Below are 19,257 nucleotides of genomic sequence, written 5' to 3' on the forward strand. Positions count from 1 at the left end.
AATACTTCGACATACGTTTGAGACTCTTCCTGTTCCAATAAGGTGTGCATTGCGTGAAGAAAGATTGTTCTTTGTGCACTTAATAAGCCTAATTTTATCTTCTCGGTCGCGATGAGAGTGCCGTGTTGGGAGCTGACGAATGTATCTAAATCCTTCGCTTGATGCTGGTTCTTGAAACATCGTAAGTTGGCTTTTGCGAGATAACTACGTGTATCTTCGGGAGTCTCTCATTTTAGGTATCCCAGCATTTCAGTGATATTCTCTCCTATTTGGAATGAGTCCCACACACTCGAGCAATATGGTAAGATGGAATGCACAACTGATTTGCAAGCAGTAGCCTTCTGAGGCCGAATATACTTTTCCATCATAAGTCTGCCACCGGTGTCATCTACGTTTGAAGTTATTAGATAGTTCCATTTCATATCCCCTTTTTGCAGACTATGTCCTCAATTATTTGCTGAATTTATTCACATTTCTGTCTTCCTCTACAGTTTTTACCCTCTAAAGCTTCCTTTAGTAGCATGGGGACTATTCTCTGAAGTCTTAACACATGTCCTTTCAGCTTCTCCCTTCTTCTGATCAATGTTCTCCGTACATTCATTTCCTCGCCGATTCTGCGGAGAACTCCTTCATTCCTTACCTTATCAGTCCACCTGATTTTTAACACTCGTCTGTAGCACCAGATCTCAAATGCTTCGATTATCTTCTCTTCCGGTTTTTCCACAGTCCATATTTCCGTACTATACAATGATGTGCTCCAAACGTACATTCTCAGAAATTTCTTCCTCAGATTAATGTATTGATACTAGTAGGTTTCTTTTGGCCTGGGATGCCCTTTTTGTCAGTGCTGGTCTGCTTTTTATATATTCCTCGCTCCGTCCGTCATGGGATATTTTGCTGCCTACGTAGCAGAATTCCTTAACTTCATCTGCTTCTTGATCACCAGTTCTGATCTTAGGATTCTCTGTGTTCCCATTTCTACCTTTTCTCATTACTTTGGTCTTTCTTCGATTTACTTTTAATCCATATTCTGTACTCGTTAGACTGTAATTGTTCTTCACTTTCATTCAGGACAGCATTGTCATCAGCGTATTTTAACATTGATATCCTTTTACATAAAATGTTAACCCAGTTCTTGAACATTTCTTTTATTTCCGCCATAGCTTCTGTCTATAGCTTGAAGGAAAGGCCGAAAGACTACATCTCTGTCTTACACCCTTTTCAGTTAGAGCACTCCGCTGTTCTTCTCCAACCATTATCGTTAACTCCTGATTCTCAGGATTTCGAACATCTTGTCCCAATTTACACCGTCAAATGGTTTTTTCCAGGTTCACAATTCCTGTGAAGGTGTCTTGATTTTACTTCAGTATTGCTTAAATTATTAGCCGCAGTGTCAGAACCGGCTGCCTTGTGTCCTCACCTTCCCTAAAGCCAACTGATTGTCTCCTAACAGATCCCCAATTTTCTTTTCCTTTCTTCCGCGCATTATTCTTGTCAGCAACAAAAAATGGTTCAAATGGCTCTGAGCACTATGGGACTTAACATCTGAGGTCATCAGTCCCCTAGAACTTAGAACTACTTAAACCTAACTAACCTAAGGACATCAAACACATCCATGCCCGAGGCAGGATTCGAACCTGCGACCGTAGCGGTCGCGCGGTTCCAGACTGAAGCGCCTTTAACCGCGTGGACACACTGGCCGGCTGTCAGCAACATCGATGCATGAGCTGTTATGCTGATTCTGCGATAATTCTCATACTTGTCGGCTTTGCTATCTTCAGAATTGTGTGGGTGACATTTTTCCTAAAATATGAATGAATTTCGCCAGTCTCAAATACTCTAGACACCAACGTGATCGGTAGTCTGGCTGCAGCTTCCTCCATTGATTTTACAAATTTCGGTGGAACATTTGATTAAGTCGTCCAAAGGTCTTCTACATTCTGTGTCTAATGCTGGATCACCTATTTTTCCCTATCGACTTCTGTTTCTTCCTCTATCACGTCATCAGACATGCCCTCTCCCTCCTAGACCCCTTCAATGTACTCTTTCTACCTATCCGCTCATGTCCCTACCCAGCCATTTGTACGAGTAGACCGACTCTAACGGTGACTGAGTGATGTTGAAATCATGGATAGTGCTCTTCTGTGTTCATGACGTGCTCAAGTTTTTATATCTGAATATTTATATCAAGTTGCCAATCTTTGCACTAGTTGGAAATCTTACGAAAGGTTGACGCGTTATTTCCGCAGTTTAGCAGATAGTACTTCATTGCTGATAACTATATAACCCGCAGAAAGTCTGAGGTTACTTTTAATAGCGTACCCTATGTCATTAACACAAAGGACGAGCGATATAGATCGCCACACACTCTCTGCGGCACATCTGAAGTTAGTTCTACATCTATCGATGACTCTCTGTACGAGATAACATGCTGCGTCCTTTCTACCTCAGTCGACTGAAAAATTTTGTTTCATGAACATTACGATAATATTTTAGTAACAAATGATGTGGGGTACCGAGCCCAATGCTTTTCGGAACACCCAGTAACGAGCTTGATTCAGGACACGTCCGAGGTACACTGATAACCGTGCAGTCGCTGCTGTGTTGCAGAAACGGAGCGATTTATATCAAGAGCAAAATGGGGAAGTCACTGGCTTTCGGGGCAAGTGTGGAAGCACTTCCGAAACGGCTAAGGTTGCAAACCGTTCCCATGCTGCCGTGGTTGAGCGTGGTAAGCGTGGAAAACCGGCCGACGGATGGGGCTTGAGTACGGGCGAATGGCCGTGCAGCTGTTGAACAACTGACGGTTCAGATGAACCAATGAACTACCACCGTCACAGGGTATGGAACTCCGCAGCACGTGCCTTGTTCATGCACCCATGCTATCTGGCGTTCATTGGCGACGAAAGCTGGAATTCGCACGCCAATACTGCAACTGGATGTCACTGGGTAACGACACGTAGACTTTTCAGATGAATTACGTTTGATGCTCCATCGGACAGGTGGTCGATACCGGGCTCAACCTGGAGGAGGGAGCGTTATGGTCTTGAAAATGTTTTCGTGGCATTCCCTGGGTGATCTTGCTTTCTGGAAGGCACGATAGGTCAACATAAGTATGTATCTGTCGTTGGGAACCACGTCCACACCTACATGCAGGTTGTTTTCCCTCGGCAAGATGGCATCTAGCAGCAGGTTAAGGTAACGTGTCACGCGTGGTTAGAAGGGCATCAGGATGAGTTTACCGTACTCCCCTAGCCACCAGACTTCCCAGTTTTTTAACCCAATCGAGAATCCATGAGGCCACCTATACTGAGCCGCTCGCGCCATGGATCCTCAGACGAGAAACATAGCGCAGCTGGCCACGGCGGTATGGCTCGACATGTGTGTCGGTACCTTCCAGAACCTCACTGACTCCCTTCCTGCACGTCTCGTAGCGGTCAGCGTTGAAAAAGGTGGTTATTCAGGCTTTTGACTGATTGCTGCATTAATTGGACTGGCAATGTAGTATCCGACAAGGATTCCATCGGGCAGTGGAGTCTTGTTTAATTTTACCGACTTCAGTTGTATCTGAACAGCAGTGACGTTAATATCTAGAGGACTCATTTTATCAATGGTGTGAGAGTTAAACTAGGTCCACACTGCTGCGCCTCGCCTAGTGAGGAACATTTGGAAATTGAGTTTAGTAGCTCTGCTTCCGCCTCCGTGTGGCAGTACGCCGCCTCCTGGAGCCGAGGAAAGCTGCGAGAACAGGGGAGCAGCGGCAGAGCGGCACTCACCAGCATGTGGACGGAGTAGGTGCAGATGTAGCCGACGACCAGCGTCGCGACCATCCCGAAGGCGAGCCCCGCGTTGCGGAAGGCCAGCGGCATGGCCAGTATGCCGCTGCCCAGGCTGCTCTTGAGCAGGTGCGCCAGCGCACCGACGTCGCTGCAACACGAGCGTTCCATCAAACATCCGCAGGAGTCGGGAAATAAGAGAATAACAGGCTATAATACAAAGAATTGACTTCAAAAATGGCTCTGAGCACTATGGGACTTACCATCTGTGGTCATCAGTCCCCTAGAACTTAGAACTACTTAAACCTAACTAACCTAAGGACATCACACACATCCATGCCCAAGGCAGGATTCGAACCTGCGACCGTAGCAGTCGCGCGGTTCTGGACTGAGCGCCTAGAACCGCTAGACCACCGCGGCCGGCAAAGAATTGACTTCTTCAGTCACATTTAACAGCAATATTTACCTTAGCACGACGTATTTCAGCTGGATACTGGGAGACGTGTACACATTACGTTTTTAACCTGTCCATGCAAGCAGGGTGCCGCACGTTACCGGCCGAACGGGCAGGTTTCTTTACTCCCATGCAAGACATTCTACACTCAACCCAAGCAGTCTAAAGCTATCTTGCTACACTGCGTAGCAGTTTATTCAAATGGTTCAAATGGCTCTGAGCACTATGGAACTTAACATCTGAGGTCATCAGTCCATTAGAACTTAGAACTATTGAAACCTACCTAGCCTAAGGACGTCACACTCGTCCATGCCCGAGGCGGAATTCGAACCTGCGACCGTAGCTGTCGAGCGGTTCCGGATTGAAGCGCCTAGAACCGCTCGGCCACGGCGGCCTGCAGCAGTTTATTCTGCACGCTTTTACCGTCGGTTATGAATACAGTTTGTAACTTTTTAACTCGGTTATCGGAAGACGAGTCCTAATATAATGTATATTCCTTTTGGGCGATCGTAGAAGAGAACACTGTGGATTTTATTTGTCCTTTTTCTTCTTAGCGGCATATTTCGAGTATATTTATTTATTTTGATATGAACATCACACTATTTCGACTAGTATTGGCTATTCTCAATTGGAGCCACCTTCAGGTCACCTTTAAAACATGTTTTCTGTAGGAAACAAACCTTCTCTGAAAATCGATGTCCTTTCTACTTAAGAACCTGAAGATATCTACTATACTGCAACGGCAACAACAGCAAGGTTTTGCAAGTCTACTTTCTGTAACCTTAGTGCATTTCAACCAAATATGAACCCAGTTAAATCAATTTTAATAACTTTTTCCGGGATATGTACTCCCGGTCCGCTGAATTCATTCTAAGTTTCCAAAACAATTCATTCTAAACTATCCAAATGAATTTTAGCGCACACGAAGTCCGTTGTCCGTAGTTTGTTAATATAAAACGTACATGTCTGAAACGAGAAGATTTCTCTCGTACTAAGCTCTCTTCGTGCTACGCTGCACATCACCATAATGTGGTTTTTAATACCCACCAAGCCACAGTTTTTTCAGTCAGTGTTAGCTCTCAATTCAGAAAGCCACTAAGTCTTTGTCCTTTTTCAAAGTATTTATGGAATGAGCTAACAACATACTCAACGGTCCCGAATGATTGTTTAGTAACTTCTTACATACTTTGCATTGCGAGACACCCACCAGTTTGTCTGAAGTTGGCTCAGAGACAAACGAAAACATCCCCCACGCTGAGCCTGGCCTCTGTTTCGTGACTCGTGCATTATTGGAGCTTTCGGACACACTCTAGGTGATCGACGGATCACAGTCGAACACCTCGCTGCACAACTGGACGTTTCTGTTGGTAGCGCTGACACAGTTATCCACATGTCGTCCGCAAAAACGTATAACCTTAATGGCACACACAGTAAAAAAATCATCGTACCTGCAGCGCATATAGTCATATAACATCCAAACATATTACAAATGTGGATATATGTACGCGTGTCTGTATATTCCACTCCTTCGATTTCAACCAAACTTGGTAGACTTATCCCTTACTGCCAGGTAGCAATCGCTGTTGGAGTGAGAACCACCTACCTTCCGTAGTTAAGGCGATATTACGTCATAAACAATGAGATGAGTGAGAAATGTCGCATCATGCTTGAAGTTTTAATACATTTATTCTTTACTGCTAAGACACTCCTACAGTCGAGTGAACTAAAGAAAATCCCTGACACCCAGCACAGCTTTTGACAGCTTTCAACTGTGAAACACAAACAGATGTAGGCGAAAACAGTAAGAATCTACAGAACTCTGTGCAACCTGCATGCACGCGGGAGAGCCGTCTGGTTTGCTCGATCCTGTTGCGATTATGGCAGACGCACCATCCAGCTGTCCACCGTTCTTTTGTTCACTGCCAGGTCTCGTAGACATTCTGGAAGCGCCTATGAATATCTGCTGTGACCTGTGTTTCAGTGAAAAGAAACTCAACGGTACCTCTCTGCTTGGAAAGCGCCTTCGTTACAGACGCCATTTTGAAGGCTACGTATAGTGCCGCTACCTATCGGAACTTCAGAACACTATAGGAGCTGAATCGAGAATATTGCATTGATGTCTCACAACAAATTCGGCCCTTTTTCAATCGAAATTTTCCGAGAAAAAAGAAGTTGAATTACTTATTGAACGCCCCTCATACCTTTCATTTCCACCTTCTGTTATACTTTCAGCAAAATGCGCACGCTTCCTATGGAAACAGAAATTTCCTCTGTTTCTTTTTCATGCTAGTGTGTAGTGCGTTGACGTTTCTTCACTACATCTAACGAAGTCCACTGTCCTGGAGTCACATTCAACTACATAAAAGTCAGAAATGATCATCGACCATACGGAGTACAACACCACCATCGACCTCGGTAACAGCTGCGATCCGCGTGGAATGTCCTGTGCTAATGTAGGAGGGTCAATGGTCGAACACTCCTCACACAGTAAATCGCGCCGCCTAACTCCCCCTGAGAGGTTTGCCCCATTGCCACATCCCATTACAGAAATTTTTAGTCACGCTGAGACGTAGACATTGTCATTGTCCCATTTTGTGAATGTGTGGTATACTAACAAGGGAACCTCCCCATCGCACCCCCCTCAGATTTACTTATAAGTTGGCGCAGTGGATAGGCCTTGAAAAACTGAACACAGATCAATCGAGAATACGGGAAGAAGTTGTGTGGAGCTATGAAAAAAATAAGCAAAATATACAAACTGAGTAGTCCATGGGCAAGATAGGCAACATCAAGGACAGTGTGAGCCCAGGAGCGCCGTGGTCCCGTGGTTAGCGTGAGCGGCTGCGGAACGAAGGAGCCTTGTATCAAATCTTCCCTCGAGTGAAAAGTTTATTTTAGCAAAGTTATGATCTGTCCGTTCCGTTCGTCCATTGACGTCTCTCTTCACTGTAATAAGTTTAGTGTCTGTGTTTTGCGACCGCACCGCAAAACCGTGCGATTAGTAGACGAAAGGACGTGCCTCTCCAATGGGAACCGAAACCATTTGATCGCAAGGTCATAGGTCAACCGTTTCCTCCACAGGAAAACATGTCTGATATATTCTATACGACACTGGTGACGGCATGTGCGTCACATGACAGGAATATGTTGTCGAGCCACCTAACTTGTACACTTGGCGAATGGGTAAAAAGTTCTTCTACCTTGCCCAATTTAGGTTTTCTTGTGGATGTGATAATCACTCGCAAAAAAGTGATGAAAACATAAGAGTTTGTCACATGAACTGCAACAAATGAATGCAACAGTTTCACAGTCGCACAGTTTTCCTTGTGCTCTGTCATAATATATGTTTTTAACGATTTCAAATTTTTCCGTGTGTAAACCGTCAAATCCTGCAATATGTCGAAGCACATCTGAACGTGTCCTGGAGTTTTGGAGATCTAAGTTGATTATGTGTGAGTGCCTGAACTTTGATAATTGTCTGAAAATAAAAAATTAAACTTTCACTCAAGGGAAGACTTGAACCAAGGAATTTTCGTTTTGCAGCTGCTCACGCCAACCACGGGACCACGGCGCTCCTGAGCTCGCACTATCCTTTAAGTTGCATATCTTGTGCATGGACTACTCAGTTTGTATATTTTGCTTATTTTTTTCATAGTTCCACACAACTTCTTCCTGTTTTTTCGATTGATCTGCGTTCACTATTCCAAGGCCTATCCACTGTGCCAACTTATAACTAAATCTGAGGGGGGGGGGGGGGGGCGAGGTTCCCTTGTAAATAGTCACAGTTTAAGCATGACGCCGAGGTCAAAAACTTGGTTTCCTAGCAACTAAATGCTCCCCGCGTCACTTTTGAGATAAACGTTTCCGTGGAACTAACGTACTGCAGACCATCACTGACAGTCCATTGAAAACGCGATGTATCTTCATTGCCAGCAGGTAAGCGGCAGCCTTCTTTTCGTCTCGCCAGGCGTCGGCGCTCTCTGCCGTGCTAACTTAACGGCGACCCGCTTCAGAGCACGCTGAGTCGTTGACCACCGTTAGCCGGAGGATGTTCATCCAACGGCAATATACATCTGGGGCATGGATGCTATGGGCAACTCCAGGAACTGAATATAACTTTGAGAGAGTGTGTGAACAGCTAATATGTCAGTTTGCGTGCCTGAGATAAACATCGCTCAGGTTTTGTGGAAGATGGGCTTGGAACTACGTCTGCTATTTAGTATCTACAGAAATCACGGGCAGAATGGAGAAGCTGAGCCGTACCAACTTGTTTTGTGGGGAACGTAATATGTAGACTGTACGAGCTGCTATTCGGGACTAACCGCTGTTCCTCGAGATTCTTTACACTGTGTGATTTAAAGTTGAGTTAAGCCCGTTGTTAATTAAAATGTAATTTACCGGTCACGTTGACTTACATTGGCAAAAAATTTTCTTTCACTACTAGCTGTTTCCAGAAACACGTTGCTGTGGCTCATTCTGGTTAAATCGAAGAGAAAGAAAAGAGAAAGCATATGTTTAGAATATGTATGGGAATTGGACGTACGTCCTTATCTCCTTCTCCCTCCCTGTCTCTGTCAATCTCCTCTTCCCCCCTCTCTTTGCCCGTCTCCTCAGCTTACCCTTCTCTCTTTGCATCATCTCTTCCGCCCTCTCTCTCTGTTCACCTTATCCTTCCTCCTCCGTTTCTCCTCCAGTCCCCTCTCCCTGTTCATCTCGTTCTTTCCGCTTTCCATGTCCTTTTCCTCCCACTCCTCTGTCCATCCTGTTTCCCCATCCATATGATCATGAGTCTCATTGTTGTTGCTGCAAATTCAGATTCTATAGTAGTATTCTAATCATAAGTCGATAACCCATAAATGCAGCATTCCTGTTCAATAAAAAGCAACATAACACCAGGCGCGTATTCGCATGCAACGTTGTGTCAAGATTTCGAAGCGTCTGGCGTTGAACAAACGAACATTTACATACGCATTTACATACGAATATACGAATGCGACGTTTGTCAGAATTTGAAAGCAATCAGTGGAGAACTTTCGGAGATACACTATTTTGAACAAACGAACATTTACGTATATTCTTTCTTTCTCTTGGCTTTGAGCCCTTTGGATAACCTACGAATATTATGTGAGATGCTTCTGCAATATTTTGTATACCCACCATAAATGCAAGTTCAGTTTCCTGCCTTAGTTTAAGCCATGTGGCATTCTCGTTCAAGTTTTATTTGTACACCTTTTTATGGAACTAGCCTCAGCTACTAACAGAATTTCCTTATAGAAGAATGGAAAAACTGGTAGAAGCCGACCTCGGGGAAGATCGGTTTGGATACTAGATAAATGTAGGAATACGTCAGGCAGTACTGACCCTACGACTCATCTTAGAAGATAGGTTGAGGAAAGTAAAACCTACGTTTGTAGTATTTGTAGACAGAGAAAATGCTTTTGATAATGTTGACTGGAGTACATTGTATGAAATTCTCAATGGAGCAGGGGTAAACTACAGGGAGAGAAAGGCAATTTACAACTTACACAGAAATCAGACGGCAGTTATAAGAGTCGATGGGCACTAAAGGGAAGCAATGGTTGAGCAGGGATTGAGACAGGGCTGCAGCCTGTCCCCGATGTTATACAGTCTGTACAGTGAGAAAGCAATATAGGAAACCAAAGAAAAATTGGGAGTAGGAATTAAAGTTCAGGGAGAAGAAATAAAAGCTTTGAGGATTTCCAAAGACACTGTAATTCTGTCTGAGACAGGAAAGGACCTGGACGAGAAGTTGAACGGAATTGACAGCTTCTTGAAAGGAGGTTTTGATATGAATATCAAAAACAGAAAAACGGGGATAATGAAATGTAGACGAATTGAATCAGGTGATGCTGAGGGAATTAGAGTACGAAAACGAGACACTTTAAGTTGTAGATGAATTTTGTTACTTGTGTTCAAAATAACTGATGACGGCCGGAGTAGAGAGGATACCAAGGGTAGACTGTCAATGGCAAGAAAAATGTTTCTGAAGAAGAGAAATTTGTTAACATCGAATATAGATTTAAGTGTTAGCAAGTCTTTTCTAAAAGTATTTGTATGGATTTCAGCCGTGTATCGTAGTGAAACATGGACAAAAAACAGTTTAAACCGGAAGAGAACACAAGCTTTTGAAATGTGGTTCTACAGAAGAATGCTGAAGATTAGATAGGTAGATCGCGTCACTAATGAAGAGGTACTGAACAGAATTTGGGTGACAACAAATTTGTTGCACGACCTGACTAGAAGAATGGATCGGTTGACAGAACACACACTGAAACATTAAGTGATAGCCAATTTAGTACTGTAGGAAACTGTGTGAGTCTGGGGGGGGGGGGGGGGGGGAGGGGTAAAAATTGTAGAGACACACCAGGAGATGAATTCAGTAAGCAGATTCGGAAGGACGTTAGTTGCTGTAGTTATTCGGAGATGAACAGGGTTGCAATAAACAGAATAGCATGAGGAAATGCTTCCAACCAGTATTCGGACTGAAGACTAGAACAACAATTTACGTGTAGACGTGAATGTGTGGCGCTTCCGACGGTACGTAGGAATCCGCCTGGGAATTCCGCCATTACTCCACTGGATGACCTTCTCGGTAACACGTAACGTCGACCTTGTGAGCCGTGTTACAAACGATGAGATGGACAGCCACTCTGAAGCGGCATGTCTGCGCAGTCACTACTCAGCACTCTTCAACAATTAACACTCTACTCGTTTTATTTCGTGCCCTCATACACGTTAAGTCAGTAACTTCCTGTTTAGTGACGTTTGTTCCATGGCTCTGTATTTACTCACTCCATACAACGAAGTCGTCAGTAAACCGCACAAACAGAACGCAAATGAACTTCTACATAAGTACGCTACAACATGCACTACAACACCTGTATAATAAATAATATTATTAATGTCTTAGTGGCTGGTTGCGATAATACCTGTCCTCCATTATTTCACATCTCTTGGGGAAATTACACTTCAATGACGAATAACGCAGACAAATTGTTTTCGAAATAGTCTGTTTCAAGCGTCCGGTGGGTGAACAAAATTGACACTTACGAACAACATAAATGGCATCTTATTTTCTGTGTGACGTAGACATCGCATGATAGCCGCCATCAGATTTGGTAACCATTTTTTAAAATTGTGAAATCTGGTTTAGAGCGAGTTTGAACATTTTCAGATTGCTGCATTCATCTTAATTCCATTCGTCTACCGTTTAGCTGAAAGTTGGGCAACACGCACAAACTACCTAAATCTTGTTTTTTTATCCAACAGGACAGAATGGTCAAAATGTAACACCCTGGCAGCACAATGAAAATTAATCTCGGAGGATCATATTAATCTCGTTCTTCATCAGTCGAGACAGGACTTCGTTACGGGAGATAAGTGTTAAACATAAACTACGCTCCGTAAGGGTGACCATAGAGGCGTACGAAGTACCAGCTGCATTTCGTGAGTAGCATTTGATGCTTCATTCTACGCAACACGATGCCCTATCTCCATTGCAGATGTCGATTTATATTGGATTACATTTTATTCTTCAAGTTGGAAAATCACGAAATGTATTTCCCATCTACCGGGTGGTTATAACTGAAGCGCAGTTACAGAGGTCCGCTGTAGGCTGTAATTATCGTACGGCAGTGAAATTTGGTAGAATTCTAATGCGTTAATGCGGAACCGATTTGCAAGGAGCAAAACTGTCGCTCAGAATGCACGACAGACCTATACAAATATTTCCATACGTAATGGATTAGGAGTAGGGCTTGGGCAGAAAAGGTCAAATAAGTGAGAAAGGCATAATTTTGATGTTATTATTGACCGCCGCTTACATAGTTTGTTCAATATGAGCACCGGAGACGTTGACGAGATTGTAGGTAATTTATTGCAGAACTCGAGGAGTCTTTCACATCTCTCATTCCTACTGCGTGACCCACGTTATCCCTTATATCTGATTTCCATTGCTTCTCGTACTGTAACCTTTCAGTTTAGCATGACGATTCGATTTTCGCCCACCTTAAAATACTGAACTCGTAATTCAGTTCCCTCATATACTCTGTCTCTCGTCTACTTGTGACTTGTGCATTTATATCCGAATTCTAATAGCTGGTATTGATTTGGATGCTGATGAGAAAAAGTCCTCAGCACCACCAGCGAATGGAAGATGAAGCTTTGACAATGCCAGCCGCTCGTGATGTCGAAACGTCAGAAAGATCATCAAACAAACGTAGGCCGAAGAACCCGAGACAGAAGCCAACAGGCATTTTTGTCAATACTGCTATCGCCGAATTGTTCACTGTAATTCACTCCTTATCCAACCGTCCCACTCTTTATAAAGTCTGCTTCCGCTTACCATTTTACCATTAACTCAAAACCACGTGCGGCACACTTGGTCGTTTGATCAGTTTTAGTATTCTGATCAAAATGACATGTTTCTCCAACATACAATCTGACTTTGATTATATTTGCATCAAGGTTTAACTACTGTGAACAAGTACTAAATTTTCAGATATATTACATTTCTACCTTAGTCGAAAAATACGAGTATAATCATTGTGAACTGATAGAAACTGGAATCAGTAAATTTCAATATCTAAGAAAGTAACATTAGCAACAATGAAGAGTTATAATACAGTTACGTCACATTGGCATAAATGCTGTCTCTCTCTCTCTTTATCTTTCTCTCTCTCTCTCTCTTTCTCTTCTCTCTCTCTCTCTCTCTCTCTCTCTCTCTCTCTCTCGCACACACACACACACACACACCAAAACACGCACGCACACACACACATACCAAAATACGCACGCACACACACACACACACACACACACACACACACACACACACACACACACAGAGAGAGAAACAAATTCCTACATTCCCGTGTTCATTATATTCCATTTTTTCCTGTTTTCTCACGTAAAATGCACAACACAGATTGCAGTCACAACACAGAACACGACTAATTGTCTAGTTGTCTAGCCTCGTACTTGCATTCACCTCAGCCGTGCACCGAAGTCTGTTGTAGTTTCAGTGCCGAGAACTACAGATATTCTAAGCAATGTACTTGCACATAATATTTCATTTTATTGTTGTCAATGTTACTCCTGATGAGGAAAAAATCTGAGTTTATTACTCTAAGGAAAAGAGAAAGAGATGATGTCTTACCTGTTTGGGTGTGACACATCTCTCTCCTGGAAGGGATCGTACGCTGGTAGGCCAGGTTTCTCGGGGTCTCCCTCTGCGAGTTTCGCACTGTAACAAAGTTGATGTAAATGTCACAGGTCATATGTCACTGCAACAGGGATCAAATATTAACTCTTCAAAGCAGTATCGCACAGAGTGACACAGGTATAATGTATAAAACTGCAGCAGCCTTAAATGACGGGCGTTAACACACAAATGTAAACATTTCAGGCTGATGCTGCACTATGGCAATGAAGAGAGATGTTAATAAAGAGATACATTTGCTCACTACAGATACGTTAGATATTCACGAGCTGAACGGATTACATGCAAATTCTGACACATACAGATAAACAAGAAATTGCATTGCTGGTAAAACAACCGAGGAGAGAGAAAATAAAAAGACCAGTTTTAGGTTTTGTAGAATAGTAGCAGTAGTAGTAGTAGTAGTAGTAGAGGTTGAGGTGAACCCTGGTTTTATGTTCTTTTTCCGTAAACTATGTCTTTAATAGTAGGTATACATCGCTGAATGTAGTGCACAGCTACACATGTTCTAGGATACATTTCGCACATGTTGTAACTCCAAATATAAGTAGATAACGTTACAGGTTCGGTAACTCTATTACAAACACGAAAGTTGTGGTTTTTTTTTTTAAGTGTATTCCCAGACTGAGCCACAGGTATTTCTTCTTTCAATATATCCAGTACCAAAATGAGTGTTGAGCCACAAGAATTAATTCTATCAATACATGCAACTGCAAAATGTTCATTGTTCAGTTCTCGTGCTAAGACTGATTTTTACTTAGACTGTGAATTCATAATAACGAAACTTGTAACATATCGGCAGCTTCATTTTTAAGGGAAGTAGTGACACGATAAAACTGCGTGTAGCAGACCGAGTCCATGTCGATTCGTAAACTTTTTCCAGCTGGCACTTAGGACTGACGACATCAATCTTTCAGGCAGTCGATAATTCTTTTCTTCACACTTCACATGTTGGCCCCTTTTATAGAACGAATACGGCACACAGTTTTAACGTCACTCAGGCTAGTATCCGTTACAACGACACAATGTGCGTCGAAATTAGCAAATTTTATGGCTGCTAACTGTGTTTGTAACTAAGAGGTAATTAAGATAATCGCAACTTTGGAAAGAAAATCTGATTTCGGTCATGTAAATTAAGTTGATTCTTAAAGTTAGTAACTTTTTAATGAACATTCCTAAACGCCTTGAATAGTGTAACTGAATTTATTTAGAGCATACTTCACACGAAAGTGTAACCACATGATTAAATAGGCTACGTGCAGCATATAAACCACCAGTGTAAGTTATCAGAGGAATGTTGCTGGAAATTATTCCGGGTATGAATGCTCTTCACCCATGTATTACTGAACGTGAAATAAAATAACTCTGGAATAGCACAAAAATAAGAGCACATAATAAATAAATCCGCAGTTTGGAAGCAACAATTTGAGTAAACGCGTCGAACGGAACTCACGTGGAGGGATGCAACGCTTCCGTGGACTGTGTGAAACTGACGCCTTCTTTCGTCATCTCGGTCTGACAGAGCAGGGCGCCGCGAGCGGAGTTGTGGTCGCTCAGCTGACAGCTGACCGCGTTATAAAGCGAGCAACAAGACTGCCGCAGTTTTCATGGTTTGTTGACGCTCCGCAACGATAACACACACTACGCAAATTCCGATAGCTCACCAAGGTCCTCCCACTAATTTGTCAGGAATCATGAAACTGAGGCGCGGCACTACAAGGACTTGGTGAAAAAGTTGTGCCGACTCGACACATCGCAGCGCCTCTGCAACGTTTTAAAAGAAGCCAGCCGCCTTCGTCTCGGTTGATAAGCGCGACTTAGCATCTCATCCCGGAAGCTGTGTATTGCCAAAGTAGTTCTTCAACTCTTCGAATAAAGAAAACCATCCCATCCTATCAAGGGTATCGCCGGGAGTGATGCAGAGAAGGCAAATACTCCGGAGGTACCGTGACAAACGGAAAGCGAGCCTCAATTAGGTGGATGTGACCTTTTGACTTCAGATGGATTCGTCACAAGAAGTACAGATGTTACATTCGTTGCCTTGTATACTAATAGCAAACTTCGAACTCAGTGAACGAATGGTTCAAATGGCTTTGAGCACTGTGGGATTTAACATCTGAGGTCATCAGTTCCCTAGAATTCAGAACTACTTAAACCTAACTAACCTAAGGACATCACACACATCCATGCCCGAGGCAGGATTCGAACCTGCGACCGTTGCGGTCGCGCGGTTCCAGACTGAAGAGCCTAGAACCGCTCGGCCACACCGGTCGGCAGTGAACGAATGCTCACACGAATTTGTGCTGTAAATTGTGTATACAACAGGTGACACGCGACATCACGCACACGGTGAATATATATTCCAATTTGAAATTATTTCTATTCTACAAAAATACAACTTACTACATCGATCCTTTGGAATGACAAGGTGTCAACTAACATTAATTCTTTTCGTGTAAACTGATGTCAGAGTCTTACTAACCATTCATCAGTTGTCTCTCCACCTACAGTAGCGATCTTTTTGTATCGTACTAGTCAATGCTTGTCTCAATGCGTTCTAAAGAACAGTTCCAAAAGCAGTGTAATAAAAGTGACACGTAACTGTGTTAACCTTCCTTGTCCCTCATTCCGTCTAAAACTACTGCTGCAAACAGGCTTTGAAAACTACAAAAATTAGTATTTGATCATGCTGTTCACGCATCCCACGCTTTTCAGGATCCATCTTTTTTTTCCTTCTAGAAATGAACAGTTTATATGGTAGATATTTTCTACCAATTTAAAAAATAATGTTTTTTCGGGTGATCAGATTTAACTGACAAAAGTTAATGATTGTACAAATATTCATCTTTATGTATCATTAATTACAAGAAAAATAATTCGCTAATAAAAGAAATGAAGTTCCATGTGTCAAAAAGAGCCTCTTTGTCCCGAAGAATGAAAGTGATATCAGTTGGAACTTCGGCGTTCTTGTAATTTGGATATTTCTCTACAGATTGCAGCATGAGTATGTTTTACGCGTAGCAGAACTCAGAAACGACCTTGTCACACTAACAACTCATTTTCTTCGATTTTGTTAGTCGGAACCTTGTCACTTGGCATACTGACTTCTCTGGAAAACAACTGCTAATTTTAATGAATAATCAGAGGGTACCTAATTCGCCCCTGACAGTACTTCAGTACCAGTGAGACATACTACATGTGACTATCGGAACAATAACATATTTTTTTCTTTCATTCGTAAAATGCTGATTCGAGAAGTGTCCAATGTTACAAAATGATTTGCATTTTTTCTTTCATTCATAAAATTCCGATTCGAGAAGCGTCCAATGTACAAAATGAACTGTCTTTAAAAAAATCAGTGCTGTTACAGTTCCCAAGAAGTGTGCTCCAGGTAAGTAGTTTGTCACTACCAAAACTGAAACAATTTGTTGAGGGTAAGAATCATAGGGTTTGACGTGAATCGGGATTTAATGTCATAATTTTCGTGTGTTGTAGCACGTCAGTGGAATTGTCGGTCTGGTTTGGCACCCAGAACACGTCTGTGGTACTTCAATTCATTATTTCATCAGTGGCCTACTATACGCTGGAGAATTTTCAGGATACAAGAAACTTTTTCGGTTAGCTTTATACCGTCCTGTGCAGTGCATGTGCGTGTATGTGTGTGTGTGTGTGTGTGTGTGTGTGTGTGTTTGTGTGTGTACAAATGGTGTGTTCGTTTGTGTGTGTGTGTGTGTGTGTGTGTGTGTGTGTACACAAATTTAGTATTAATGAATCTCTTTTACGAAACTTAATTGCGAGGCAGTCTTTGACTTGTAGATCATTATCGGAAATGGCGTAGCTAGATCCCAGTCACCGTGAGAGTGTTCTAAAACGAAACAAACTTCTCATTTAGGTTTTAATCAAAGCAGGCTAGCTCAACTCAAGTGTAATATACCAGCACTCGCACAAAAATAAAAATAAAAATGCCGAAGAAGTTTGTCACAGGCGGCTCTAATTTTATTTTCTCCCATTACGTCCCTGGTAGGTTTGGTGCTGCCAGCCGCGATTTCCTTTGGTGTGCCAACATCTTTGTCTTAGGGTAGCACACCAGATGTTCTCGACAATTTGTAGGACATATTCCAGTCTCTATTCTGTCCTACAACTTTTGCCTTCTACTACTCCCTCTAGTACGACGGAAGTTATTTCCTGAAGTGTTGACGTATATCAGTTATCCTGCCTCTTTTACGAGTTAGAGTTACCCACATACGCTACTCCTCTGCGATTTTCTGGAGAACATCATTTTTCATCTCATCAGTCCGCTCAGGTTTCAGCATGCTCCTGTAACGCCACGTCGGAAACACTACAATTATTCTCTTTTCCCGTTGTTGGAGATTCACTTTTATTGAATTCTGTGCTCCAAACGTATATTCTCAGATATTTCAAGCTAACTTGAAAAAGGAATAGGCTATATAATTAACATAATTATAATTTATATTTAGGTACTATGTTACGATAGTGACGTTACTAAAGAGTGCGATATATACTGAAAAGTACAAAATTTTTAGCAATCTTGGAAAAGAAAAGAGTTTCATATTAAAACAGTGTCTAGTCTGACCATGGGTGAACAGTTTGCGACTGGAATTTCAAGGGTATTCGTGGACGTTTGAAGCCTAGATATCAAGGGGTGATACTGTGACGCGATGCGAAATGTGAGGTAGATTGAAGAAACTTGAAAATTCAGTAACAGGGAAGGAAAATAAAGGAGTTCGTTTTATCGGGAGGATTCTGGGAAAACAGAGTATTCGGAAGAACAAGACTGGAGTTTGGCGTCGTTACGGAGCATAAATGGCGGCAGATGTAAAACTATTTCAGAGATTTCCTTCGAGCCCTTGCAACGATCAGCATAACCCACGTGAAATCAAACGAGGAAGTCGTTCATGTGTGTTGCGTAGGTGTAGAGAACCAATATTCGAGGAACGCTTTGGACCTTTTCAGTTGCCTCCATTGTACAGGGTGACCCTAAAGTCTGTTAACACTTGACAGTGCACTAATTCGCAGAATAACGTAGGTAGAGAGGTAAAAACTGACGCACATGCCTCAGATGATGTGGCATTTTATTGAAACCAAAAACGAGTGCAGGAACTGGCCAACAGATGGTGCTGGACAGCAACACGTTAGTGACGCAGCATGAGAATTTTAGATAAAATGAACTTTAGTGAGAGAGAGAGACAGATCATCTCTAGACTGTCTGGTAAATACCTGCTAGATGGTACGACTTCTAAGCAGAATTGTGCTACACCCAACATTGCGACACATTTGAAAGAATTCTTGCTCACATCGTTTCGTGAGGATCGCGTGCTGAGCCGCCGTGTACATCATACTTAACTGCAGACGGCAATTGTTTGTTTACCCCAACACCCAATGTGGCTTTCGATCTTCCATCTCTGCCGATGACCAACTCCTCCGCCTCACTCATCTCCTCTCCCTCCAGCTTAACTCCCGCCGCTCCGCCATTTTTGTCTCCCTCGACCTCGAGCAGGCCTACGACCGTGTCTGGCATCCCGGTCTCCTGTTGAAACTCCCAACCTACGCCCTTCCTGTCAACTACATCCATCTGATGGCCTACTTCCTCTCCCGCCGCCCCTCCTATGTTACCATCCATAATACCAATTCCCACACCTTCTACCCCTCTGCAGGTGTGCCCCAGGGCTCTGTTCTCTCCCTTCTCCTCTACCTCCTGTACACGGCTGATATGCCTCCCCCTCCAGAACACCTCTTGCAATATGCCGATGACACCGCGTTCCTCC

At 42.9% G+C, this 19,257-nt stretch overlaps 1 protein-coding gene across 4 annotated transcripts in view; it reads right to left on the reverse strand.

The window, feature by feature from the left end:
- Positions 1 to 19,257, reverse strand: part of LOC124605597 (proton-coupled amino acid transporter-like protein CG1139) — a 211,792-nt gene that overhangs the window by 43,064 nt on the left and 149,471 nt on the right. For all 4 annotated transcript variants that reach the window (XM_047137389.1, XM_047137385.1, XM_047137388.1 and 1 more), the window contains 2 exons: positions 13,409 to 13,495; positions 3,777 to 3,927 (listed from right to left, as the gene is read on the reverse strand). In XM_047137389.1, coding sequence (XP_046993345.1) covers positions 3,777 to 3,927; positions 13,409 to 13,495 — 238 coding nt within the window. The remainder of the gene's footprint in view (positions 1 to 3,776; positions 3,928 to 13,408; positions 13,496 to 19,257) is intronic.

This window comes from Schistocerca americana, chromosome 3 (assembly GCF_021461395.2).
Source record: "Schistocerca americana isolate TAMUIC-IGC-003095 chromosome 3, iqSchAmer2.1, whole genome shotgun sequence".
NCBI lineage: Eukaryota > Metazoa > Arthropoda > Insecta > Orthoptera > Acrididae > Schistocerca > Schistocerca americana.